Source organism: Zea mays, chromosome 6 (assembly GCF_902167145.1).
Source record: "Zea mays cultivar B73 chromosome 6, Zm-B73-REFERENCE-NAM-5.0, whole genome shotgun sequence".
NCBI classification, from domain to species: Eukaryota; Viridiplantae; Streptophyta; class Magnoliopsida; order Poales; family Poaceae; genus Zea; species Zea mays.
The window spans coordinates 119048957-119076095 of record NC_050101.1 but is presented as its reverse complement, the minus strand read 5'-3'; the positions used below and the strand labels follow the sequence as shown (position 1 = coordinate 119076095).

The 27139-nt window shown below is 42.8% G+C and overlaps 1 protein-coding gene across 2 annotated transcripts; it reads left to right on the top strand.

The window, feature by feature from the left end:
• The first annotated feature begins 98 nt into the window (after positions 1-98).
• Positions 99-10284, top strand: LOC103629870 (phosphoinositide phosphatase SAC2-like). 2 transcript variants are annotated; one of them, XM_008650960.3, is made up of 16 exons: positions 99-607; positions 2035-2239; positions 2330-2495; positions 2709-2931; positions 3841-3917; positions 4023-4204; positions 4267-4364; positions 4476-4609; positions 4700-4828; positions 4945-5353; positions 6753-6874; positions 6991-7080; positions 7789-7983; positions 8131-8247; positions 8733-8808; positions 9558-10284. In XM_008650960.3, the coding sequence occupies exons 1-16, from the start codon at positions 554-556 to the stop codon at positions 9642-9644; spliced, it is 2364 nt and encodes a 787-aa protein (XP_008649182.1). In that variant the 5' UTR covers positions 99-553; the 3' UTR covers positions 9645-10284. The 2 variants fall into 2 exon arrangements, with proteins under 2 accessions (XP_008649182.1, NP_001316460.1); NM_001329531.1 differs by having other exon boundaries at positions 255-607; positions 7855-7983; positions 9558-10277.
• Positions 10285-27139: the final 16855 nt, after the last annotated feature.

Here is a 27139-nt window from a genome sequence, read left to right as displayed (position 1 = left end):
AAAACTATAAATAAGATTGATGCACTTACACTAGCACACTACACTACGGTGTTCGATTGTATATCTATATACAGGGCTGTGCTACCGTGCCGCGCTGTAACTAGTTCGCCCTCCCCCTCCTCCTCCCCCTCCCCGCCTGGACACCGTCACACCGGTCAGCCTCCACGCCTCACGGATTTCGCACCCGAAAAAAAAATAGAAAGCGAAATCAACCAATCTCCTATCATTCACGGCCTCGCCAGCGCCTCCTCCTCCCCCTCCTCCCCAGAAATTTCCCCACTTGCGCCGCTCGCGATCGGCGCCCGAGCTCCCGGAATCCCGGCCCGGTTTCGCGACCGTTCGCCGCGAGCCTTGGGCCGGTCCGGGCTCTGATTCGCGGGCGCCGCGGCCGTGGTTCGCGCGGGGAATGCTCTACCTCAAGCAGCCGGGCGGCGCGGACTTAGGGTTCCGGCGGGCGGCGGTGGCGGCTGCTGCTGCTGCTGCTGCGGGGCTGTGATCTGCCGCTGTGGTGGATGCGAGGTTGAGCCAGCACGCGCCGGGGATTCTGCTGGCAATGGCGGAGGCGGACAGCTGCCTCGAGAGCTTCGAGCTCTACGAGTCCGAGTCGGTGAGCTCCTCGCCCCCGGGCCACAATGCGCCGCTTCGTCGAGCGGGTGTTGCTGTTTGTCTCTTGTTGTTGGGTAAAATTGTGCTGTCCAATGATGCCGCTCCTACTGCCGCTCTGTGATCCGGTCAAGGCTGTATAGCTACGGAGACGGTCGAGCTATAGACGTCGTTTAGCTCGGGAGTCGGGACAGAGTATGCGGTCTACGTGCTTGGATGGATCATTCCATGCAACGTCGAGGATTTAGGAATTATGATCGTTGTTCATTCATGGCATCTGCATGCATGCGATTTGAATATGCCTGTGTAGAAAGTGATTATCACACTTGAATTTCAGGAGCTCTTGGCTGCTAGTACTAGTATTTTTGGGTTCTATGCGTGAGATATTGAATCATGCCTTATTTTGTAAGCTACGATGCTTTTCTCCATTTATTTTTTGTTAGGAAATAGCCAAATAGGTGTGCTTTTCAAGCACTGCTCTCATTCATTTGTTGGGATTTTGATCACGAAAAGTAAATCTTTGTGTGTTCTCATGTTATCACTTAAAACCAGGGTGTGATATCAAGTTCAAAGTTCAAACTATCCTGTGCTTCATCCCACTATCTTTTTTGGATGTTTGGTTACAGTGTTTGGTTTATTTATATCTTGGCGACCATTTCTTGTTTTGTTGGTAGTTGGTGAAGCTCTCTCTATCCGGGTGCATTCTGTACATAGAAGCCTTATATAAAATGCTTTTGCAAACTCATGTGCAAAGGCGAAGCCGTACTGTTTTTCTTGTCTTGCCTGTGTTTGTGGACTACAATTTAGAAGTTGGATTGTTATGCGCTTGTAGGATATGAGAATTTTTGGAAGTCTTAAAAAGTGAAAATGGAGAATGACGTTCTTTGACCATTGCATCTATGAGACTTAGGGAATTCAAGAACCTTTTATTTATACAACAGTCTGTTGATTGGGATATTGCAAATAAAAAAAGTTGGTCTCAATTTGTGTTGTCACATCGAAGAGGATCTGACAGGATATTCCAATATGAATACTTGAATAGATTAGAGCTTTTCTTAAACTGATTTTTGGGACAAGGATGGGCTGCAAGTGAAATTATAGTTTTGTAAAGATGAGAAATGGAAAGTTAGAACACAGGAAGGCAGTGAGCTTGACTTTGATGTTTATTTTTTGCCAGGATTGGTGAGAAATAGTGGGTCTGGTTTGTGTAACCTGCTCATGACGGTTTTAATGCTCAACTGTGACCCAATACATATTGCGCCAAAAACTATGAACAAATCTCAAACTTTTGAATTATTTGTGGCTATTGGTGCCACCCGAATCTTGGTCTTTGACTGTAGAAGTCTTCATTTGCTGAAGGGTGAAAATGAGTACCTAGTTCCTTAACTGATTTGTTTTTCATCATAATTTAATGATGGATGTTTTTGGCAGAAATTCTATATTCTTGGAACTAACTGTAACAAGACAATATGGAGATTACTCAAGATTGATAGAATGGAGCCATCAGAGGTCAATGTACATGAGGATTCTACTGTGCTCTCACAGAGTGATTACCTTGATATGCTAAAAAATCTAGACGAACAACACAGGTCAACTGGTGGAGTCAAATTTGTCACCAACTGTTTTGGAATCATCGGTAAGCTATGGCATCTTACTCTGATTGTAATTGATGCAATGTCGGTAACATATTCCCTGCAAATATGCATCAACGATATGTTTTTTACAGGTTTCATTAAGTTCCTTGGGCCCTATTACATGTTAATTATTACTGAGCAGAGAAAGATTGGGGATATATTTGGTCATATGGTGTACCAAGTTTCTAAGACTGCGATGATTGAGTTATCAAATTCCACTACGAGACCAAAATTAATTAATTCCAAGGACGAGAACAGGTGTGCTGCATGACTGCATCACAATTTTATATTCTTAACATCCTATCCGTCATATTATCATACACTGATAGTTAGATTGGATATTTTCTAACTGTTTAATGAAATATTTTATCTTCTTCTTAGAAAGATTCAGGAGCATAGCTAGTGCAGTTGCATGCTAAACAGTTGCACCACTGTATGTTCATCATAAGCCAAGCTTCACTAATCATGCAGGTACAAGAAGCTCTTGCAGACAATTGATCTTAGAAAAGATTTCTTTTTTAGCCACTCATATCATATAATGAGAAGTCTTCAAAAGAACTTTAATGATCCACAAGAAGGGTGGGAACTATATGACACAATGTTCGTCTGGAATGAGTTCCTAACTCGAGGGATTCGTGACATTCTGAAAACTACACTCTGGACTGTTGCATTAGTCTATGGTTTTTTTAAGCAGGTACATATGAAACTTGTATCCTTTTATCCTGTTATATCATTTAATAGGATTTGTGAAATGTGATAGATATCATCCAAAAAGATCTATCCTACATTCCTACTCCTTTCTTTTTACACCATGTTCCTTATTTTTGCCTTCTTTGCTCTTTACAAATCTGAACTTATGTTATATATTTGCTTGTGCTAGACAAGTAAGAATCCATTTTTCCTTTTCTTTTTGTCAGATGGATAGTTGTGTTTTTCAGTCTATAGTATAATTTGTAAAATTATGATGGAAAATTATGAAAATGGTAAGACTGTTGAATATTAATGTACTAACGAGTTATGAATGCTTCTCATTTTATTTTGCACTATGTAAAGGTGACTACATATGCTGCTTCTTTCTTTGAGAAAATGACAATCTGAAAAAATCTAACATAACCTTTTCTGTAGTATACTTAGAAATTCGAGCTTACTTGATATCTGAATCTTCCGTTGCTCTTGAATATTCACTACTTCTGTTTACTCATAATCATTTAGGCCCCGTTTGTTCCCCTTCATTTTGAGGAATTGGAATCTAACTAATGGAGTAGGCTATTTTTTTTAAATGTGACATTCCACAACTTTCCAAAGTTTATATATAAGCCTATCTCAAATTTATGGGGTGAGAGATGGAAATTGATTCTATAGATTTATATGCTACTTTTCTAATGTACAACTTATATCACACTCTTCTACTTGCTTCTCTATAACATAAGTGTAACATATAACTATCTCTCTCATATGATTTAGAATAATATACAAATATATTACATATACAAATATATTAACTTAATTAGTTTGTGTCTAAATTATGTTTGTTAGAATGAAATTCAATTCCAACGAAACAAACAGGGCCTTAGAGTAATATTCTTATTTCATTTATATCAAGGACAAACTTGCGATATGTGGGAAGGATATTATGCTGACTCTCATTGCTAGACGCTCGAGGCATTATGCTGGCACCAGGTTAACACTTCGCGAACTCTTAGTAATTTATACTCCCCCCTATCAAATTTTGGTGTGTTTAGGATCGATATGCTGCATTTCTCTTTTCTGATATTTTTCATACAGGTATCTAAAGAGGGGTGTGAATGAGGAGGGCAGAGTAGCAAATGATGTTGAGACTGAGCAAATTGTTTATGAAGACATGCTTGGACCATGGCAAATAAGCTCTGTTGTGCAGAACAGGGGTTCGATTCCACTATTCTGGTCCCAGGAGACATCAAAGCTGAATCTTAAGCCTGATATCATATGTAAGCATTGAAATCCTTGTTCAATGTGTTAAATATTATTCAAACATTTTTTTTTCGTGCAGTGCATGGAAAGGACAAAAATTATGAGGCTACCAGGCTTCATTTTGAAAATCTTAGGAAAAGATATGGAAATCCTATCATCATCTTAAACTTGATTAAGGTGAGCACACTGTTATGATTCTGCCACTGCTTCTGATGGATCTTTTTCATACAAGTCAAGTCATACTTACGAATCACATGTTTGCAATTTACTTTGTATTATTCTTGAAAGACACGTGAGAAGAGACCACGTGAAATCATACTCCGTCGGGAATTTGACAGAGCAATAAAGATTATTAATAGTGGTCTACCAGGCGAAGATCATTTGAGATATTTACATTGGGATCTTCATAAGAACTCTCAAAGGTATTAATTCTTATGTTATGTGCCGTGCCCTAAACTGATGTTCTGTTTGATGCTTTTGGTGTACATAACTGAAGAAAATTTGTATTTCAGCAAAAGTACAAATGCGCTTCAAGTGCTTTTGAAGGTGGCATTTGAAGCTTTGAACTTGACAGAATTCTTTTATCGTCAAGTTTCCCCAGCTCAAAGGGCAGAGAATTCCCCTAATTTAAGCCCTACACTGTAAGTTTTTGCTATTTTTACTATACTGTTTTCTCTGCTATTCACTTTGAATTCCTACTTTCAGGTACCTCTTGGATGGCTTGACACTTTCTTATTTTTGGTTTTATGTTTTATAGGAAAAATGGTTTTGGTCCTCATGTGTGTGATGATGACAACAATTGTGGCAATGCAGACTATGTTGATGATCTTGATGACATTTCCCAAGAAGATACCTGTGGCAATTATGATCCTGGCAATGGAATTGCAGAAGATAGATCTGAGGTCAATGGATCTACTCAAATAAAGCCTCCAAAATTTCAAAAGGGTGTATTACGTACAAACTGTATAGATTGTTTGGATCGCACAAATGTTGCTCAATATGCCTATGGCCTAGCTGCTCTAGGATACCAGTTACATGCACTTGGTTCTGTAGAATCTCCAGAAGTTCATTTAGACTCCCCTTTGTCTCGGCATTTGATGCATTTTTATGAACGGATGGGTGACACACTTGCTTTACAGTATGGTGGTTCTGCTGCTCACAATAAGGTACTCATTGAATGTTGCTATATTCTTCTATCTGACAGAAAAACTGTAGGTTCTTTATCCCTTCCACAATATGCTTGTGTGTTGAAATATGGAGTGGTTGAATTACATAATGCATATGCCCTTACATTATTTCAGAACTCGTCCAAGTTTGCTCATTAACTCTGCATCCATGTTTGCTCCATTAGCTTTGCATCTGGTCTGTTTTAAGTGGTTGCATTTCAAATCGAACTGGTTGTGCCAGGCCAGGATGAGTGGCATAAAGACTAGTATTTATTCCAAAAAGTGAAATAAAACCATAAAGCTAGTTGGAGTTATTTATGAAAATTAAATTTGAGAACTATTTTGTACTTGAAATCCACAGTTTATGATATGAGAATTTGAAAATTGGCTATTATTAATCAGCATGATTGGCTGCCCTACCACTGCTGTGGCCGTTGGCTGCTGCTGCATTCATGCACTGTTACTTCTAGCACATTCTACTATTCCTACTATTACTCTTGTATTGTACGTGTGCAGCAGCAGCCTGCAGACAGCAGTCACAGCTGTGCTAGTGCAACCGATCAGGCTGAATCAAGTATGCTGATTGATGACTAAAAAAAGTTCAACAAGTATATAGGCTCAGTTAATAATTTGATACTGAGGCTGCCTATTTTAGTAGCTAGTGCAACCGATACAGTGGCCGCAATAGTATCGCAAATTTGCAATTAATCATACAATGTATCAACTGCGAGCGAATTGTGTCCATTGCTCTGATATTCACTTTTCTCAATATTTTATCATAAATGTTAGTGCAATGCAACTACTTTTGTACAGAATTAATCTTATGATTTCGTCTGTATAATTCTACTCAATTAAGTTGACACATTTTTGAAATTGCATTTTTATCATACTTCCTTGGCATTATTTCAATATGTTTGTGTATTCTATCATCATATCTGTCTGTCATGGATCAATTTTTCTTTAACTAGGGCCATACACGTTTCTAAAATGCTCTTTTTTCTAATTCATAAGTCATATAAAAAGTTGGAATCGATTTGTAATGATGTTTCCTTTCCGACCTACAAAATGAGAGGTTTATTTTCATTGATTTTCTTGTCTGTAGAGTATACATGTGATATCTGTGGTTTGTAAATTAAAGGGAAAAGTGTGCTATTGCTCTGTCTAAATAGGGCGACAGCGTGGCATCTGCACCTAAATTATCCACTGTACAACTACAGTATAAAAGGAACTGTTGCATGTAATGATATTCAGTGGACTGAACTATAATATGGTGCCAAAAGGCCAAAAAAATTACAAAACGGATTCTTGAACCTCTTTCACGCTTTTCTTGTCAGTTGGTACTTCAATTATGAAGTGACAACAGAATTAGTTTGTGCTCATTCTGTGGATTCATGTGTAGATATTCTCTGCAAAAAGAGGGCACTTGAAGTTCGCCATTCAATCTCAAGAGTTCTTTAGGACTCTGCAACGGTACTACAGTAATGCCTATATGGATGCTTACAAACAAGCAGCGATAAACTTGTATGTGTGATTAAGATAGGAATGATCTTCTTATCTTTTGAAGTTTCACCTGGAAAATACCATGAATATGGATTAAGTTTCTGTCACTTGTTTTCCCCATGCATTTTAAATTTCAGATTTCTAGGATACTTCCAACCGCAGGTGGGAAAACCTGCACTTTGGGAGCCAGAATCTGGTGACGAGCATGTACTTGATGACGAGACAAGGTAAGCTAGCAATATATACCTATGCTTGAACTTACAGGGTTAAGTATGCTCCTAATAAAAGAACAATATACGCTTCTCTATGAATTGAGGCAATAACAGAATTGTCACTAAAGGTGGTGTGACTACGATCCTATATTTATTGCCTCTCCTATTAATATCACATTAAACTGACACAATATAAGTGATAGTGGAACCAAAAATTGACTAGTAGTCTTTGCACGAGAGCACAAAGAATTGTGAAACAATATCTGGTCCACATGTTCTGGTTTAACCAGTTCTAACTTGCCATGACACGAGTTAGTTATGCCACGGTTTCTTCGACAGCTATTTGGTTCACTGACACAAACACAACTATGGTGTGCCACAGTTCCTTAGCATCCTGTCCCACACTTGATAGATTCATTTTTGTGCCAAACTTTGCCATAAGTGTGGCGTTGATTTTGCTCGCCACACTTTTCGTGGCAGCCACTGTTTGCCGAAGGTTAGGCGTGGCAAACTACGGCACCAACCAAACAGGAAAGTATTAACTTCTTTACTTTCATATGGGTAGCAAGGAATCATTTATATTATATCTTTTCACATTTTTGTTGGGGTGTTTCCTGACTACTTGTTTTAAGAATTAAATAATCCAGATTTTATTCACACATGCATTGTGCAAATCAAAACAATATATCTTGTTAGTTATCTGAGATTATAGATATTTGTCAGTAAATTGATGAAGAGGGCAAGATCAGATGGCAGCATTCTTAATAAAAGCAAACTATCAATGTCCAGTAATGGCCCAAATGGAGTTTTAAACTCAGCACTTACTGGTTCAAAAAATGAAGGGCAACATCCAAACTGGAGTTCTGATTCAGTGCATGGGATGTCTTCAGCCTCTGACAATTCCATGTCAAAGTCAAGGTTAGTTTATGCTATCTGGATTCTGAAACTCCTTTTTTGTTCTTCTTTTAGTAGCAGAGTCATTATCCTAAAGTATACTTTTGAGAAATTAGCATCTGGCACTGACACATAAGTTGTTCATTCTCCATTCTCTTGAAAAATACACAGGTATACTCCGACAGTGTCTCACATTAAGCATATAAGCTGTGAACTAGACTATTACAATGGTTCTGGTGATTCAAATTTCCTGGATCTTGACTGGCTTTCAGCTTCAGACAATGAAAGGTTGTTCATGCTGTTCTTTTCCTTTTGTGGTCTATCAGGCGTCCTGTTTTTTGTGCATGGTATGGTATACACAGAAATGACAGTGAGAAGTAAATAGTTTGTCATTTGTTATTAACTCCCTGGACATCTTTTCTCAGAAAAGAAGAAAAACTCTGCATAAATTGTCTAAGTGGATTATCAGGAGACCTGAGCATCATTGCATTAACTAGGAAATAGTTCAAGAAGAACGTTAACTCCAAAACACACTAACATAAACACCCATGAAGATTGGAACCTCTCAACTGTTTACTGAAACCTGACATCTCTGTAAAACTTGCACAACTATCCAATAAAAAGAGAAAGTTATTGCCAATGCCATGTATTTTTCTAATACTCCATTCTTGTGTACATGGAAGTGCTGATGGAATCACACTTATAATGTAGATGAATGTTTCTAACCTCATTATTATGTTTCGTGCTGTGTATTATCTATTATGCTTAAACAGGTCAAAAGCCATAAGCACTCCTGATGTGAATATTTCAACTGATGATGGTGTTCATGATGTAATCTATGGGATAACGGTTAGTGCAATCAACAATCCTACTTTTTGTTACTACTTATACTTCATGTACAGTCCTACTTTTTGTTACTACTTATACTTCATGTACAGTTTACGTACTTGAACCTTAGTTTACAAAACCTTTTGTTTTATCTAATCATCATGGACCCAATAAATGAAAATGGCCATCATATTTATGTTCTTTTCTGACCTGCCATTTTGTCTGTTATATTTCATGACTTCCATGCCCATTCCTTTTTACTGCAAGTATGGTTTACAAGAGGGCGAAGCTCCTTAGTGATTAGGGAGTGCTGCACCCCCTCAAATAGTGAAAAACAGTGATTAGGACTAAAAATTCACCATATATGCATCCCTTCTAAATTATAATACAAGTCTATGCACTCATAAGACATCTGCACCCATCTCCAATTCGCTCTAAGCTTTGCTACTAGCTTACAAGCCTCTTGGGCCTAATTTCCTGAATAAACCTGAAGTATCAACTACTTGGTTCTGGCATACCATTTTTTATATGTTCTGTTGGCTAAATGCAAGTATAACAACAGGTTGCTAAAATCAGCATGACTGTCTTCATTCTTGGTCCTGCTAGCATGTAATCGAAAAGCATCTACTTTTTTTCTTCAAATAGACCCCCTCCCCCCCTTTTTTTTGTGATGTTTGGAACTTTGGATTGAATGATTATCGCTGTGGTGACCATTTGTAGTAGAGTTTCACCCAACGAATAAGCAAAATCATTTCATTTGGATCTTTCAGGATGATCAAGCTGCTGAGATCCAGGCTCAGGGATTATCTAAGGATTTTGTGCAGTGGGTTAATCAAGGAGAGACATTTTGGTACTGATATTCCAAGATGGGCGTACCATGTAAATTCAAGCCACATAATGGTTGCACTTGCAAAAAGGGGGGAAAATAAGGGAGAAGTCTACATGATGGCAGTCCAGACCTCATTTCAAAGCATATTAACTCTTAAAGACCATTGCAAGGAGGGACCATCAATGTGCATGAGATTGTTTGTCAACCATCAGCAATTCAGCATTCTCTTTTCGGTATACGAATATGATGATGGGCTTAGAGTCACACGCACTGTTAGAAGACTTGTCTAGGGAAGTGTACCATTCTGTTCATTTATTGAAGCTTGCTCACCAGGCTGGTAGATAGTGCATTGTTATTATTTTTTCTTAAAAGGAATGAAAGAATGTAGGTAGTTTATTCTTTTTAAGATGTACCATTGTCCAGGCATGATCCCCATCTCTCCATCGTGTAAATATATATGTCCCAAGTGTTCCACTTTTCCCTTTTCCTTCCATGAGAGTTGAGGTGGGCATGAAAGCACCATTTTTCCCTCAGTCTCTTTGTATGGGTTTTCTGAAATCATGTACATTTATATTTTGTGGCAAGCGGAGAGATTGTTGTGTAATTTCCATTGTACCAAACGTCCAAACCCCTCTTACCAATAGAAGTCTCTTGGACTGTTTGTCACATTGCAGATTGCTTTAATACTTGCTTTAAACTATCTGATTATGTGTAAAATTTTCGTGTGATTCCTTAGGGTCCCTTTGGCAGGGCTTCCCGGAACTGGTTTCTGTTCTGGCTTTTTCATAGTTTATGAAATGACCTTTTGCTAAAAAACACTTTTCCGCTTTGTATTGAAATGGCGAAGCCAAAAAAAATAGCTTACCAAGCTTTGGCTTATGTTAATCAAGATCTCAAAACGAATTGTTACCTTCTCTTCATCAGCTGTTTGTGCGCACGACTGATCTCATACCACCACTGATTGCTGCACGCAGCAATACATCCGGCGCTGAAGGAGCCGACCGGCCTGAGCGCGCGGAAGCGAGTCTCACTGGCGGCGGTCGAGGAAGCCTCGCGGCACTGGGGCACGTAACGGGCGTCGGTCGTGCAAGCTTTATCGCACCGAGACCGGACGTCCATAATAGCCGAGTAGCTAGAGCGAATAGTTTCACATTGGGGCTGATTGGTTGCTGTGACCCACGCGCCCAGGCTCGCGTCATGTATTGATCGCGCGCAAGTCTATGTTCGATTGCCTGCGCCTTCGTCCAGCGCTCTGCATGCGCGTGTGCAGTTTAGCATATTTTTCAATGTCTCACCTGCACGTGTGGAGATGTGGAGAGTGGACATCGCTCGCGGTTCAGACCCACTCGAAGCAGGCGCGCAACAGCCGGGGAACCAATCAGCCCCATTGTGAGTTATAAGTGGGCAAACACGATTTTATATGTTTAAGGGTGCAATCCCTAATGAACTAGTTTTTTTTGAGTGTTTGTTGGATCCGAATCGTCGACACATGATGTGTCCGTGGGATTGCCTGCACATACAATACGTCCACCCACGTCGTCAGGCCACGACACACACGTTCTAACACGTAGTAGTGGGCCAACACTCTCCCAAAAGTTAGTCCATTAGGTGGTTACAACTTCAACCATATAAAACAGTCCACCCACAACTCAAAATGTGAGACTATTTCCAACAATCTCTCACTCACATATTATGAGCCGAGACCTGTTCGAGATATATTGGGCCAACCTGGTTCCGACACCAATTGTTGGACCGGGATTGTCGACACGTGGCGTGTCCGTTAGGCCGCCCATAAATATGGTGCGCCCACCCAGACCGTCGGGACACGAGACACGCGTCCGAACGCGTAGCAACGGGTTTTAGGTCTGTTGAGCCAACACCCTCCTCAAAAAGCTATCTCATTAGGGGTTACACCCTCAACCATATAAAACCATGATTACTCACCCACAACTCACAATGTGGGACTATTCCCAACAATTATGCTAACACTCTCCCTAAAAAGCTAGCTTATTAGGGGTTGCATCCTCAAACATATAAGATGGTGTTTGGTTTGCCGAATTGTAACACAAATGGATTACGTGGGGTAATTGATATCGATACTTTTATTTAATTAAGCTCTTTCTGGTAGTACTAGGTACCAGTATCCATTGCAATTATAACTAGTAACCATTACCGGCAGCAAGAAATCCCATTGCCATTCTCTTAACAAGATCTGAATCAAATAACACCTAAACCATATTTGCCCACTCACAAAATACGATGTGGGAACATATCTAAAGCCCACTGTTATATGTTCGGGCACGTGTGTCGTGGCCGACGGTCTGGGTACACACGCCGGGTGTGCAGGTGATCCGACGGATACACTATCTACGTGATTGGTAGCCTGGCCAGCTCAGCGCGTGCATTGACTGTGGCCGCACACATGATTAGTTCCCTCCGTAGGACGAGGCGAGCCTGCCCATGTGCACGCAACACATTCAATTTTTTCAGCTCTTGCACGTGTGGAGACGCGGGAAGGAGACTTCTCTGGTGGTCCAGGCCGGCACGACCCTAGCGCTCGTGGGCACAGGAACCAATCACACGGTATATATCGGCGGCGGTCCGGTTCTGTAACACCCAAATTCTGAATTTGAGATTGGTAGAAGAAATCTGAGCAAAGTACCCTTGATAAATAATTAAACTTTATAATTCACCCCTTTTAAAGGTAAATGATCATAATAAAATAACGATGGTTAAAATAAATCGTAATAGAGATTAGACATTGAAAAAATGTTCCTATCAAAACAAAGGGGGGACTTTTGAATATACCTTTAATCCAACTACACACTCAAATAATAATGTGGTGTGTGTACTTCATGTTGAAAACCTAGCCTAAATAAAATAAATAAATAAATAAATAAAGTAACTGAATAAATAAATATTATGTAGAAATTATGCATCATGTGGAAATTTTTTTGTGCATAAATTTGAAATTTAGAATTTAAACATGGTTTGAATTGGATTTGAAATAAGAAAAGAAAAAGGGAAAAGGTTAAAACGCTGCTTGGGCCGACTCAACCTCAGTTCGGCCCATCTCCCCATTTCATTTCGCGCGCGCAGCAGCCGAACTTCAATTCTTGGCGCCGACTACCCGGCCCCATAGGGCAGCCGCTGAGCCTTTCCCCCTCGCACCGCTTCCGTCCATGAGTTGAGTCACTATGGGGTGGGACACATTCGTCAGCCTTCCATCTCTGGTGCGCGCTCTGGTAATGCGTTTGGTCACTGACCGGTGGAGCCACGACGTCGGTCACCGCGCCCTGTGGATCTTCTTCCCCGATTCCTCGCGGCGGTAACGACCCGCCCGGACTACCTGCCGATCTTCGCGCCAGCTGGGTTCCGTAACCCTCCTCCTCCTCTCCCTGCGCCGCTTCTTTCGCTCGGACCTTGTCCATGGTGGGCTATATAACCCAAATCGCATCACCATTGCCCCTCCCCGCAAGCTGTGCAGCACCGGAAACCATGGCGGCTCCGTGTCTGCTCCGCGCCCAAATCCTCGGACCTTGCCCAGCCGCTGCCGAGGATCGCTACCCCTGTTGGCACATCGTCTTCGGAGTTGGGTCTGGGGCCTCGCCACTTCGTGTGGGGTGCGACTGCTGTGTTATTGGGATCGGAGGGCCGTCTGTGCGTGGGTAATCGCTCACCGACGGCGAGGACCCGCAGACTTCCGCCATGCGTCGTGGGCGTGACTCCTGGTGACCTAATCCTCGGTAAGGCCCCACCATGATGCTCGCCACCTTTCCCTCTTCGTTTTGAATCGGGTCGCGTTAGACTTAGGCCCTTCCGGGCATGCTCAAGGGTTCGCCGCCAATGGCACCGCCGTCGCGCGGGCTGGCGCACTGCCATCTCCGACTGGGGAAGTAGAGAAGGATGGGGGGATCCGTGCGGGCCGTTGGATGATGTGTGGGCGGTCGCGATTAGATTAGGGCGGGACCGATTCAATCGGTTGATCGTGTCCGTCGGTGGCAGATCAACGACCATGGGAGTTTATGACTTTGTTTTCATCGTAGACGTAGGATCTTGATCCGATGGCCAGTAATGCGTACCGGTTCGCAAGTGTGGTGATCTAATCCGAGCCCCTGATTTCCAATAGGACGGTCACAGTTAGTGGTCACCCTTTCGGCAGGTTCTTTTTCGTTTAAACCCTCGGGGTTCTGAGAAAATAACCCGCCGTCCGCATGGGGATTCGCCTGAGTCACGGGAATACTTGCGCAGAGGCCCCTGCTTTCTATATAAATTGAGGCGCAGTCCAGGAATTAAATAAAACCAGAAAAATAGATTTAGAAATTGATTTTGAGTATAAAAATAATTGTAAAACTTGGGTAATTCATAGAAAATTCATATTAAGCCCAAATTAATCCGTTCCAATTCCTATAATTTTGTAATATTATTGTCTATCATCTAGTACTACTGTTTTGACATGAAAGTCACATCAAAATTTATATCCCATTTAATCTTGTACAAAACACATAGAATCTTCATAAAATCATAAATCCTCCGTTTTAACTCCGATTTGATTCGTTCAAGTTCCGTTAGTCTCGTAGCAACGCATAGATTATTATTATTTAGTTTGTATTTATGTTTGGTGTGATGTTAATTTTATCTATACCATGTTTGTTTGTATTGCTACGACTAGCGCGAGGACACGTGTCATCTGAAAAGCAAGTTGGTACCTGGAATCTCAAGTGCCAGGCAAGTTGTGCCCTTGATCACTTCTGTTACCCAATAATATTCGTTATTATCACTATTCAATGCATAGGTTTAATTTTGATGGGACCCAATAAGTCTCCCTAGATTGTTTATCTCATTACCTTGTTTACCCCTGAATCACTTGGGTAGTTTGCTATTGCTTTACATGGATTTGGGATAATTATTTATTATATCTATGTTCCAGTTATTTTGTTATTCTATTTATGTTCATGTCAAGATCATTAATGTTAATTGGAACATAGAGCTTAACTTGAGAAACACATGCCACCACAAGGGTTTATGGACGCCCTTGGCTGATTAATTAGGAAAGCTAGTGGAGGACTACCTTACCCGAAAGGGGCAAGGACAGTAGGGGAGTGGTCAGTGTAGGGAGGTCCTTGGTTGATTTTGCTGCGATGGCGGTCAAGCAAGAACCCTGCATTGGAGCTTCCTATAAACTGTAGCGGGTTTTCTGAAGCTAGTGGAACTTTGTAAAGGCCTCGTAGTGTTACCCTGCCTCGCCTCCTCGGTAGAGGTGTATGGGAAGTCGCGATCTCTTGGCAGACGGGTAACATGACTTGTGGGTAAAGGGTACAACCTCTGCAGAGTGTAAAACTGGTATACTAGCCGAGCTCACGGTCATGAGCAGCTCAGAACTCTCTGATGATTAATTTATGGAACTAAATTCAATTTGTCATATGCATTGCATCGCAGGTGATGATGTTACTTTTGTTCCACTACTTAATTGGGTTGGTATTTACTTATACTTAGTAACTGCTAATAAAATTTTGACCAACTTTAAAAGCAATGCTCAGCTCTAACCATTTTCTTTGGTAAGCCTTACACTTCACGTGAGCTCCCACCTTTGGCGAGTTCATGCACATTATTCCCCACAACTTGTTGAGCGATGAACGTATGTGAGCTCACTCTTGCTGTCTCACACCCCCCACAGGTCAAGAACAAGTACCACAGGATGAGGCGCTTGAAGGATGCTGTGATGTGTTCGTGAGAGATCTAGGCCGTCGTCTCCCAGTCAACTTTGGGTTGCTGAACCGTTGTCTCCTTATAATGTAAATATTTATTTATTTTGTATAGAACTTCTGTTATATAGTAAAATGTGATATTCGATCCTGTGCCATGATTCATCATATATGTGAGACTTGGTCTCAGCACACCTGGTGATTATGTTCGTGCCCGAGTCTTAGTGCCCCGAAACCCGGGTGTGACAGGTTCCAATATAACCCCTTTCCGGCGTGGTACACCGGAGGCCCTTCTCCGGCGGGTGTAGATGACAGAGCACTGGCGACCATCGTTGAAGCCTCCGTTCGATGGATCGTCATTATTATATTGAATAAATCAAAATAGAACTATACAAATTTTCTTATGTATGGAACATACGTTCGCTTAAGTTGCATATTGCTGTTTGAAAAAAAAAATCGTTCATGCAGTCTGCAAAATAACTATTAAAAATGCTAACCAGAGATATTAAAAAAATGCTTGCTGAAAAATAACTATCCAACTTACTTTTAGACATTTCTGAATATATAAAAAACTATACATGTTTATTTTGCAAAACAGCACGCAAGCCATATTGACAAATGGCTCCTCTAGAAAGCTGCTCGTACGAAAGAACCAGAGCTAATGCTATTTAAAAAAAAACTAAAGTCCTGCCAAAGGACATTTGATGTGCTATGTGAATCAGCTCTGCAGCCGTAGGAACATTTGCATGGTTTGTTCGAAATGGCTGGTCTGTTGGCCGGTCACTATAGATGGCCAAAAAGCACGAGGTCCGTGAGCCCGGCACGAAGCCTGTTTTTTGGACCCGGTCCGAACCCGACACGGTAGAATAAGCGGGCTGGCTTGAACAGGAAACTAGGCACGGTGGGCTAGCCCGGCACGGCCCGTTTACCTCTAAGCCCGTTAAGCCCGGTTTTTTTACACTAAAACGTGCTTACCGGCCCATTTAGCCCGCTTTTCGGTCCGTTTTTTCATGCTAAACGGGCCGGGCTTGGACAGAAAATTAAGCCCGCTGGCACAGCAGGCCCGGCCCAGTTTTTGGCCGGGCTTCACCGGGCCCGGGCCGGGCCGGGCCGGGCGGCCCGTTTGGCCATCTCTACCGGTCACTATCTGAAGGGACACATCTATGAATTATGATGATGACAAGATAAGCAAATTTGGATACGTTGTCAAGAATTTGGAACTAGTAAGTGGTCAGCCAATGCAACCATGTGTCTGTAGTAACTAGTAAGTGGTTAGCTACATAGTGGCTGTTCTAGCCCTCTTTTGGTCCAGTGATTAAAACATAGAGTGAAAGGCTACAAATAGAAAAGATAAGACTGACTCTAGCAATAGCCTCTAAAGTGTTCTTTCCTCTAAATATAGGGTAAATTCTCTCCCTTATCCACCCCAACAGCGTCTTCTAGAGAGGCTGGACCGAATTAACGGCGTAGCAGAATTGCTCTAATTGGCAGGAGAAGACATGTTGTCGATGGCGTACTAAGGGTGGCGGCGTCTGTCAATCTTGATCCTCGCCAGTCTGGCCGACGAACGATGGCAGTTGCCAGCGGCAGAGCAACGATGATGACGATGGAAAGCGAGAAAGCTAGAGTGAGAGAAATTGCAACAATAGATTGCGAGCGAAAGCGTGAAGAAACCCTACCTCGAGACAATGTCGCTTTTATAGCCAATGTAACCCAAAAGGCAGTGCTATAATAATGATTATTTTTTCATGCCCCCGATGCATCTCAATTGATAATTGAGGGCAGTGTTTATATCCTTCTCTGTAGACTTTGGGATCGGCCCATCAAGTTGAGCCTCCCCCTCGGGGGCTACTGTTGGGACGAAGGTCAAACCAGACCTCGATCATCACGTTCGCATGCTAACCTTATCTGTGTATGCAGATCACTAGCTCGATAAGTCTGAAGGACCCAGTTGAATACACAAAGTCCTCCTCGCATGGAGTAAGGAGTCCACAGAATCTAGTTAGGGCAAGAGGACAATGAGGGCCAAATCCATAGCGGGGGCTTCGAACCCAAGAGGCCGAAGAACCCGAGGGCTTCGCTCCTGACGACCCCTTCTTCCGGCGTGTTTTGCAGAGACCCAGGCGAGGACCCCGACACAATATTTTTTTATAGTTGTGCTCTTTCTGATGATCATATGAATAGTAAATAGAAATAAATAATCTATGTATACCGTGCTGATATTTTTTTGAGATGCATCATAATAGAAACCTGAATATTCAAACCCTACTTTGAATTCAAAATTCAAAAGGAAGAAATGGTAAAATTAAAATCTAGAAAGAAAATTCTAAGTAAGTTAAATATCCATTCCATAACTAAATGATAGGAAGAAAAATAAATAATGCAAACAGTAGAAGATTTATTCACTTTAGGATTGTTTTTGATATTTCGAAATCTAAAGTTCAAAATAGGAATTTAAATTTAGTTTGAATCCTTGAATTTGGAAAGAGAAAAAGAAAAATGTAAAAGAAAAGAAAAAAGGAAGAAGAAAAGAGTAACACGGTTCATGGGCCAAAACCCCCTTGGCCTGACTTAGTCCACTGGCCCAACCGTCGTGGCGCACCGACAGGAGCGGCCCAGTGGCCAACCTCGCCCCGCTTGCGCCCGTGTTGAGACAACCCCGACTAGTGGGCCAGGCACGTCAACAGCTCCTCGCGCGCGCTACCCTAGCTCACCGCCTAACCCGTGCGTGCACGTTACACCACCAAGTGGGTCCGTACCATCAGCTCATTCTCCTCCCCATTACCGCATAGCGCGGGACCTTAACAGACCACACGATTTTCTGGTGAGCAGTTACGATTGACCTTTAAACCGACCTGCTGGGACTATATGTTGGCGTGTCAGGGCTTCGCTTCCCCTTCCCATCTTTGTGACTCAACGAGAGGCAAACCCGAGAGAGATAAAGGGGTAGCAAGGGCCGCCGCCGCGGATACTCATCGACAACGGGATTCGGGCTCTAGTGAGGCTACTCGGAGGTTGGTCTGGCTGCATAGAAGCTGTGTGAGGAATTAATCGGAGAGAAATTAACTGAAGCCATAGGAATTCTGAGAGCATCTAGAGGGGGGTGAATAGGTGATCCTGTAAAATTCAAACACTAATAGCCACAAAACTTAGTTATGAGTGTTAGTACGACTAAAATGACTTGAAGCGAGTTCTTGTGAACACAAATAATCACAGAGAGATCAACACAAGACACACGATTTTTATCCCATGGTTCGGCCAAGTAACACTTGCCTACTTCCACGTTGTGGCGTCCCAATGGACGAGGGTTGCACTCAACCCCTTTCAAATGATCCGATGATCAACTTGAATACCACAGTTTTTCCTTTAGATGATTATTCCCGTTAGCGAGGAATCTCCACAAGATTGGAGTCTCTCGCCCTTATAACAAAGATCACAATGAAAACACGGAGTAAGGTTGGGATGAGCAACACACACAAGACACAAATCGCAGCACACCCACGCACACAAGAGAAGACTTGAGCTCAAATGACAACACAGGGAGTCCTTGACTCTAATAGAGCTTAAATCTCTAACACAACGAAACGAATGCGCGGGAACAGAGTCTGGATGCCTTAGGATGCTTAGTGAATGCTTGTGTAGCTCCTCCATGCGCCTAGGGGTCCCTTTTATAGCCACAAGGCAGCTAGGAGCCGTTGAAGACAATCTTGGAAGGCTAATCTAGCCTTCTGTCGTGTGGTGCACCGGACAGTCCGGTGCACCACCGGACAGTCCGGTGCACCACCGGACTGTCCCTATAGCTGTCCGGTGCGCGATTGCCTTCCAAATAAGGCGCAGTCGACCGTTGCAGTTTCGGGCCCGATGGCGCACCAGACACTGTCCGGTGCACACCGGACAGTCCGGTGCCCCCTGCCGACCATTGGTGCGGGCCACGCGTCGCTCATGGATTGCGTGGCCGACCGTTGCGCTGGCAACCCTTGGCTCACCGGACAGTCCGGTGCACCACCAGACAGTCCGGTGAATTATAGCCGTACGCCGCTGATCTTTTCCCGAGAGCGGCCTTTTCACCGGAGACAGCCTGGCGCACCGGACACTGTCCGGTGCACCACCGGACAGTCCGATGTGCCAGACTAAGCTAAGTTTTGGCTGCACCGAGCCAAGTCTTTTCGATTTCTTTTCTTCTTCTTTTATCACTGTTTCTAGCACTTAGATAACTTCATTAGTATTCAAAAACAAATGTACTAAGTCTAGAAACATACCTCATGTCTTGATTTGCACTTTTTCAATCTTTGATACTTTAGGACAAAGAATATGTGTTGGGCACTTAATCACCAAAACATTATATAAATGGCCCAAAGGCACATTTCCGTTTCAATCTCCCCCTTTTTGGTGATTTATGCCAACACAACCAAAAGATGTGCAACATCAATGCAATTGAGAACCAAATTGTTTTTGACTATCATTTGGCATATTTGGATCGCTCTTTGCCACCACTTGGTTTGTTTTTGTAAATCAAATTCATTTTCCTATCTCTAAGTCAAACACGCTTGTTTGGGCACAAGGAGAGATATTCCAAGAGAAAAATCGATCAAGTGCCAAAAACTCCCCCTTTTCCCATAATCAAAAGTCTCCCCCACAAGAGACCAAATTTTGCAGTAAGAGTATTTTGGACAAATCAAAAGTTCTAACTCTATTGTTTTCAAAATTCATAAGTGGTAGCTGATCCATTTGCTTTGGCCTTAATTTCTCCCCCTTTGGCATTAAGCACCAAAACGAGATCATTCTTGGCCCTTTAACCCCATTGCCTCACCAAAAATGTCAATTAAGAGCAAAAAGGCAATAAGAGCATAAGAATGAACTTGGAAGTAAGTACACTAATACCGGAGTGCAGTGGAAGTCTTGTCATTGTCCAAGTTCACCTTTCCCTTTCAATGCACCTTTGAGACTACATGAAGTATACTCAAACAAATAGATTAGTCTCAAAGGGTCAAGTTGTAGCACATCTCTCCCTAAATATGTGCATTATTCACACATGGACTTGTGAGGTCCGGGGATCCCTTGCACAACTTGAGCACCATAAATAAGCAACAAATTACATAAAGTAACATGATCAAAGGCATAGAACACATGAATGCTATAGATCAATCCAAGTTACGCGAATCTAAGACATTTAGCTCACTACGCAACCTGCAAAAGGTTTTCTCATCTAACGGCTTGGTAAAGATATCGGCTAGCTGGTTCTCGGTGCTAAAGTGGTACACCTTGATATCTCACTTTTGCTGGTGGTCTCTCAGAAAGTGATGCCGGATGTCTATGTGCTTAGTGCGGCTGTGTTCAACAGGATTATCCGCCATGCGGATTGCACTCTCATTGTCACATAGGAGTGGGACTTTGCTCAGATTGTAGCCAAAGTCCCAGAGGGTTTGCCTCATCCAAAGTAGTTGCGCGCAACACTGTCCTGTGGCAACATAGTCAGCCTCAGCGGTGGATAGGACAACGAAGGTTTGTTTCTTTGAACTCCAAGACACGAGAGACCTTCCTAGGAATTGGCACATCCCTGATGTACTCTTCCTATCAACCTTGCATCCAGCATAATCGGAGTCTGAATATCCAATCAAGTCAAAAGTAGACCCCTTTGGATACCAGATCCCGAAGCAAGGCGTAGCAACTAAATATCTAAGAATTCGCTTAACGACCACAAGGTGACATTCCTTAGGGTCGGATTGATATCTAGCACACATGCATACGCTAAGCATAATATTCGGTCTACTAGCACATAAATAAAGCGAGGAACCTATCATAGACCGGTATGCCTTTTGATCAACGGACTTACCTCCTTTGTTGAGGTCGACATGCCCGTCAGTTCCCATTGGTGTCTTCGCGGGCTTGGCGTCCTTCATCCCAAACCGCTTGAGAAGATATTGAGTGTACTTCGTTTGGGAGATGAAGGTGCCGTCCTTGAGTTGCTTCACTTGGAACCCAAGGAAGTAGTTCAACTCGCCCATCATCGACATCTCAAATTTTTGAGTCATCACCCTCCTAAACTCCTCACAAGACTTTTGGTTAGTAGAACCAAATATTATGTCATCGACATAAATTTGGCACACAAAAAGGTCACCATCACAAGTCTTAGTGAAAAGAGTGGGATCGACTTTCCCAACCCTGAAAGCATTAGCAATTAAGAAATCTCTAAGGCATTCATACCATGCTCTTGGGGCTTGCTTAAGTCCATAGAGCGCCTTAGAGAGTTTGAACACATGGTCGGGATACCTGTCATCCTCAAAGCCAGGGGATTGTTCCACGTATACCTCCTCCTTGATTGGTCCGTTGAGGAAAGCGCTCTTCACATCCATTTGAAATAACCTGAAAGAGTGGTGAGCGGCATAGGCTAATAATATTTGAATAGACTCTAGCCTAGCCACAGGAGCAAAAGTCTCCTCGAAATCCAAACCTGCAACTTGGCATAACCTTTGCCACAATTCGAGCCTTGTTTCTTGTCACCACTCCGTGCTCGTCTTGCTTGTTGCGGAAACCCACTTGGTTCCCACAACATTTTGCTTTGGACGTGGCACCAAGCTCCAAACATCATTCCTCTTGAAGTTGTTGAGCTTCCTGCATGGCCAACACCCAATCCGGATCCTGCAAGGCCTCTTCTACCCAGAAAGGCTCAATAGAAGAGACAAACGAGTAATGCTCACAAAAATTAGCTAAACGTGAGCGAGTTGTTACTCCCTTGCTTATGTCACCCAGAATCTGATCGACGGGGTGATTTCTTTGGATCATCGCTCGGACTTGAGTTGGAGGGGTCAGTGGTGCCTCTTCCTCCATAACTTGTTCTTCTTGTGCTCCCCCTTGATCACACGCCTCTTCTTGATGAACCTGTCCATCATCTTGAGTTGGGGGATACACCATTGTAGAGGAAGATGGCTGATCTTGCTCTTGTTGTTCCTGAGGTCGCACATCACCTATCGCCATCGTGCGCATGACAACCGTCGGAACATCATCTTCATCTATGTCATCAAGATCAACTTGCTCTCTTGGAGAGCCATTAGTCTCATCAAATACAACGTCGCTAGAGACTTCAACCACACCCGATGATTTGTTGAAGACTCTATACACCTTTGTATTTGAGTCATACCCTAGTAAAAACCCTTCTACAGCTTTGGGAGCAAATTTAGAATATCTACCTTTCTTCACCAAAATGTAGCATTTGCTCCAAAATACATGAAAGTAAGAAACATTGGGTTTGTTACCGGTAAGGAGTTCGTAGGAGGTCTTCTTGAGGAGGCGATGCAGATATAGCCGGTTTATGGCGTGGCAGGCTGTGTTCACAGCTTCCGACCAAAACCGCTCGGGCGTCTTGAACTCTCCAAGTATCGTCCTCGCCATGTCAATAAGCGTCCTGTTCTTCTTCTCTACCACACTGTTTTGTTGTGGTGTGTAGGGAGCGGAGAACTCATGCTTGACACCTTCTTCCTCAAGATACTCCTCCACTTGTAGGTTCTTGAACTCGGACCCGTTGTCGCTCCTTATCTTTTTCACCTTTAGCTCAAATTCATTTCGAGCCCTCCTTAGAAAGTGCTTTAGGGTCCCTTGGGTTTCTGATTTATCTTGCAAAAAGAACACCCAGGTGAAGCAGGAAAAGTCATCAACAATTACAAGACCATACTTACTTCCCCCGATGCTAAGGTAGGCGACGGGTCCGAAGAGGTCCATGTGAAGAAGCTCTAGTGGTCTTGATGTTGTCATCACATTCTTGCTGTGATGAGTGCTTCCCACCTGTTTCCCTGCCTGACAAGCTGCACATGGTCTATCTTTCTCGAAGCAAACATTGGTTAGTCCTAACACATGTTCTCCCTTTAGAAGTTTATGAAGGTTCTTCATCCCAACATGTGATAGACGGCGATGCCACAACCAGCCCATACTAGTCTTAGCTATTAAGCATGCATCTAGATCGGCCTGCTCTTTCGAAAAATCAACTAAGTAGAGTTTGTCGTCTAATACACCCTTAAACGCTAATGAACCATCACTCCTTCTAAAGACAGATACATCTATATTGGTAAATAGACAATTATAACCCATGTTACATAATTGACTCACAGACAATAAGTTGTACCCGAGCGATTCAACTAAGAACACATTGGAGATAGAATGCTCGGATGTAATGGCTATCTTCCCCAATCCTTTAACCTTGCCTTGGTTCCCATCTCCAAATAATCGAATCCTGGGAATCCATGTTCTTGACGTAGGAGGTGAACATCTTCTTCTCCCCCGTCATATGGTTTGTGCATCCGCTGTCGATAATCCAGCTTGAGCCCCCGGATGCATAAACCTGCAAGGCAATTTACACTTGGGTTTTAGGTACCTAACTCTTGTTGGGTCCTACAAGGTTAGTCACAATAGCCTTTGGAACCCAAATACAAGTCTTGTCTCCCTTGCATTTGAATCCCAATTTTCTAGCAACTACTTTTTCATTCTTACATAAAAGCGCAAATAAAGTATTGCAAGCATGGTAAATGGTAGAAGGTTCATTGCACAATTTTCTAGGAGCATGAGACACAACATTATTTCTCCTAGGCCTACCATTAAAAGTAGAACTCGATGCAAACGTAGCATGTGAATTAAAAGTATCATGATTATAACTCCTATTATAATGAGCACGATTATCAATTTTCCTATCATAAATAAAGGCATGGTTCCTGTGAGGATTATTAACTATAAGAGCCTTCCCTTTCTCCTTGTTGGGAATGGGAGCCCTTTGGCTTGTTAAGTTCTTGGCTTCCTTTCGAAAACCAATCCCATCCTTAATTGAGGGGTGTCTACCAACGGTGTAGGCATCCCTAGCAAATTTTAATTAATCAAAATTAATTTTGCAAGTCTTAAGTTGAGCATTAAGACTTGCCACCTCATCATTTAATTTGGTAATAGAAATAAGGTGTTCATCACAAGCATCAACATCAAAATCCTTACATCTGTCACAAATAACAACATGCTTTTCACAAGAACTAGATTTATTAACTCCTTCTAGCTTAGTAGTTAATTCATCACTTAAACTCTTTAAACTAGATATAGTTTCATGGCAAGCAGATAACTCAGAAGATAGCATTTCATTCCTTTTAATCTATAAAGCAAGAGATTTTTGCACACTAACAAATTTATCATGCTCCTCATATAAAATATCCTCTTGTTTTTCTAACAATCTATCCTTTTCATTTAGAGCATCAATTAATTCATTAATTTTTTCTACCTTAGCTCTATCTAAACCTTTGAATAAGCTAGAGTAATCTACTTCATAATCGGAAGAATCATCATCACTAGAAGTAGTGTACTTAGGGGTATCTCGAACATGTACCTTCTTTTCCTTTGCCATAAGACATGTATGGTGTTCATTGGGGAAGAGAACAGACTTGTTGAAGACCGAGGCAGCGAGTCCTTCGTCGTCGGAGTCGGAAGAGGAGCAGTCCGAGTCCCATTCCTTTCCAAGGTGCGCATCGCCCTTTGCCTTCCTGTAGCTCTTCTTTTTCTCCTTCTTCCCGCTCTTTTCTTGTCCCTGGTCACTATCATTATCGGGACAATTTGCAATAAAGTGACCAATCTTACCGCATTTGAAGCAAGAGCACTTTCCCCTTGTTTTGTTCTTGTTGGGGTACTCCTTGCGTCCTTTAAGTGCGGTCTTGAAGCGCTTGATGATAATCGCCATCTCATCTTCGTTGAGGCCGGCAGTGAAAGGGAAATGTGCCCTTGGGACATTTCTAAGTATTTTGGTGATTAAGTGTCCAACACAAATGGTTATGTATTAAACTATGCCAAATGGTGGACAAAGTGCAAATCAATACAAAGTTATGATTCTAGACTTAATACATTGGTTTTTGTGTACTAACATATTTGTCTAAGTGCTAGAATCAGAGAAAAGACAACTAGAAAAACTTGGCTCGAGCAGCCAAGGCTCTGCTCAGTCTGGGTGCATCGGACTGTCCGGTGGTGCACCGGACAGTGTCCGGTGCGCCAGGCTGGCGCTGGTCAATTGGCCGCTCTCGGGAACTCATCAGCGGCGTACGGCTAAAAATCACCGGACTGTCCGGTGGTGCACCGGACTGTCCGGTGAGCCAACGGTCGGCCGAGCCAACGGTCGGCCGCGCAATCTAGGCGTGACGCGTGGCCGGGCCAACGGTCTGAAGGGGGCACCGGACAGTGTCCGGTGCGCCAACAGCTCCAAATCGCCAACGGTCGGCTGCGCCAAAATAGGAAAGAAATCTGCACCGGACAGTGTCCGGTGGTGCACCGGACTGTCCGGTGCACCAGTCGACAGAAGGCAAGATTTGCCTTCCTGGATTGCTCTCAACGGCTCCTAGCTGCCTTGAGGCTATAAAACGGACCCCTAGGCGCATGAAGGAGAAAACCAAGCATACTTTGAGCATTCTTGATCATTCACACTTCGTCTTTGCGCACTCGTTTGATATTCTTAGTGATTTGAGCTCCGTTCTAGTGAGAACTTTGTGATATTCATTTGAGCTCAAGTCTTGGCCGTGTGTGTGTGCGTATTGCTGTGGACTTGTGTGTGTTGCTCATCCCATCCTTACTTCCGTGTTCATTTGTGATCATCTTTTGTAAGGGCGAGAGACTCCAAGTTGTGGAGATTCCTCACAAACGGGATATAGTGAAAGGAAGAGAAACACTGTGGTATTCAAGTGGGTCTTTGGACCACTTGAAAGGGGTTGAGTGCAACCCTCGTCCGTTGGGACGCCACAACGTGGAGTAGGCAAGTGTTGGACTTGGCCGAACCACGGGATAAACCATTGTGCCTCTTTGTGTTGATCTTTTTGTGGTTATTGTGTTTCACAAGAACTCCTCTCTAGCCACTTGGCTTTATTGCTCTAACACTTAATCAAGTTTGTGGCTTTAAGATTTAAGTTTTTACAGGATCACATATTCACCCCCCCTCTAGGTGGTCTCAATTGGTATCAGAGTTGTTCTCTTCAAGAAAGGGACTAATCCCCCGAAGAGATGGATCCTAAGGGAAAGGGGATGGTGGTCAACGACAACGAGAAGGAGTCCATCTTCAACGAGCCAAGGGACGACAAAGTCAATGACTCCGGCTCAAGTCAAAAGAAGAAAGACAGAAAGAAGAAGAGGCGCATCAGGAAGGTTGTCTACTACGACAGCGACGAATCTTCCTCTTCTCAAAAGGATGACAAATACGAGGAGAAAAAGAAAACGGTTAACTCGAACTTTTGTGTTGATTATTCTCGTATTCCGCATAATTCAAATGCTCATTTGCTTTCCATCCCACTTGGTAAACCCCCACACTTTGATGGAGAGGACTACGGATTTTGGAGTCACAAAATGCGTAGCCACTTGTTTTCTCTTCATCCAAGTATATGGGAGATAGTAGAAAATGGGATGCAATTTGATAGTTCTGATAACTCCATGTTTATCAATGAACAAATCCATAAAAATGCACAAGCTACTACTGTTCTTTTAGCATCCTTGTGCAGGGAAGAGTACAATAAGGTGAGCGGCTTGGACAACACCAAGCAGATCTGGGACACCCTCAAGATCTCGCATGAGGGGAACGACGTCACAATGCTCACCAAGATGGAGTTGGTGGAAGGCGAACTAGGAAGGTTCGCAATGATCAGGGGAGAGGAGCCAACTCAAACATACAATAGGCTCAAGACCCTGGTCAACAAGATAAGAAGCTATGGAAGCACGAGATGGACGGACCACGACGTCGTCCGACTCATGCTAAGGTCCTTCACTGTCCTTGATCCTCATCTTGTAAACTCTATTCGTGAGAATCCTAGGTACATCAAGATGA

Coding starts and splice junctions, on each gene's coding strand:
- LOC103629870 (XM_008650960.3), top strand. CDS start 554: ATGGCGGAGGCGGACAGCTGCCTCGAGAGCTTCGAGCTCTACGAGTCC. Junction 6,875..6,990: donor AAACAAGCAGCGATAAACTT/GTATGTGTGATT, acceptor TTTAAATTTCAG/ATTTCTAGGATACTTCCAAC. Junction 8,248..8,732: donor TCAGCTTCAGACAATGAAAG/GTTGTTCATGCT, acceptor ATGCTTAAACAG/GTCAAAAGCCATAAGCACTC.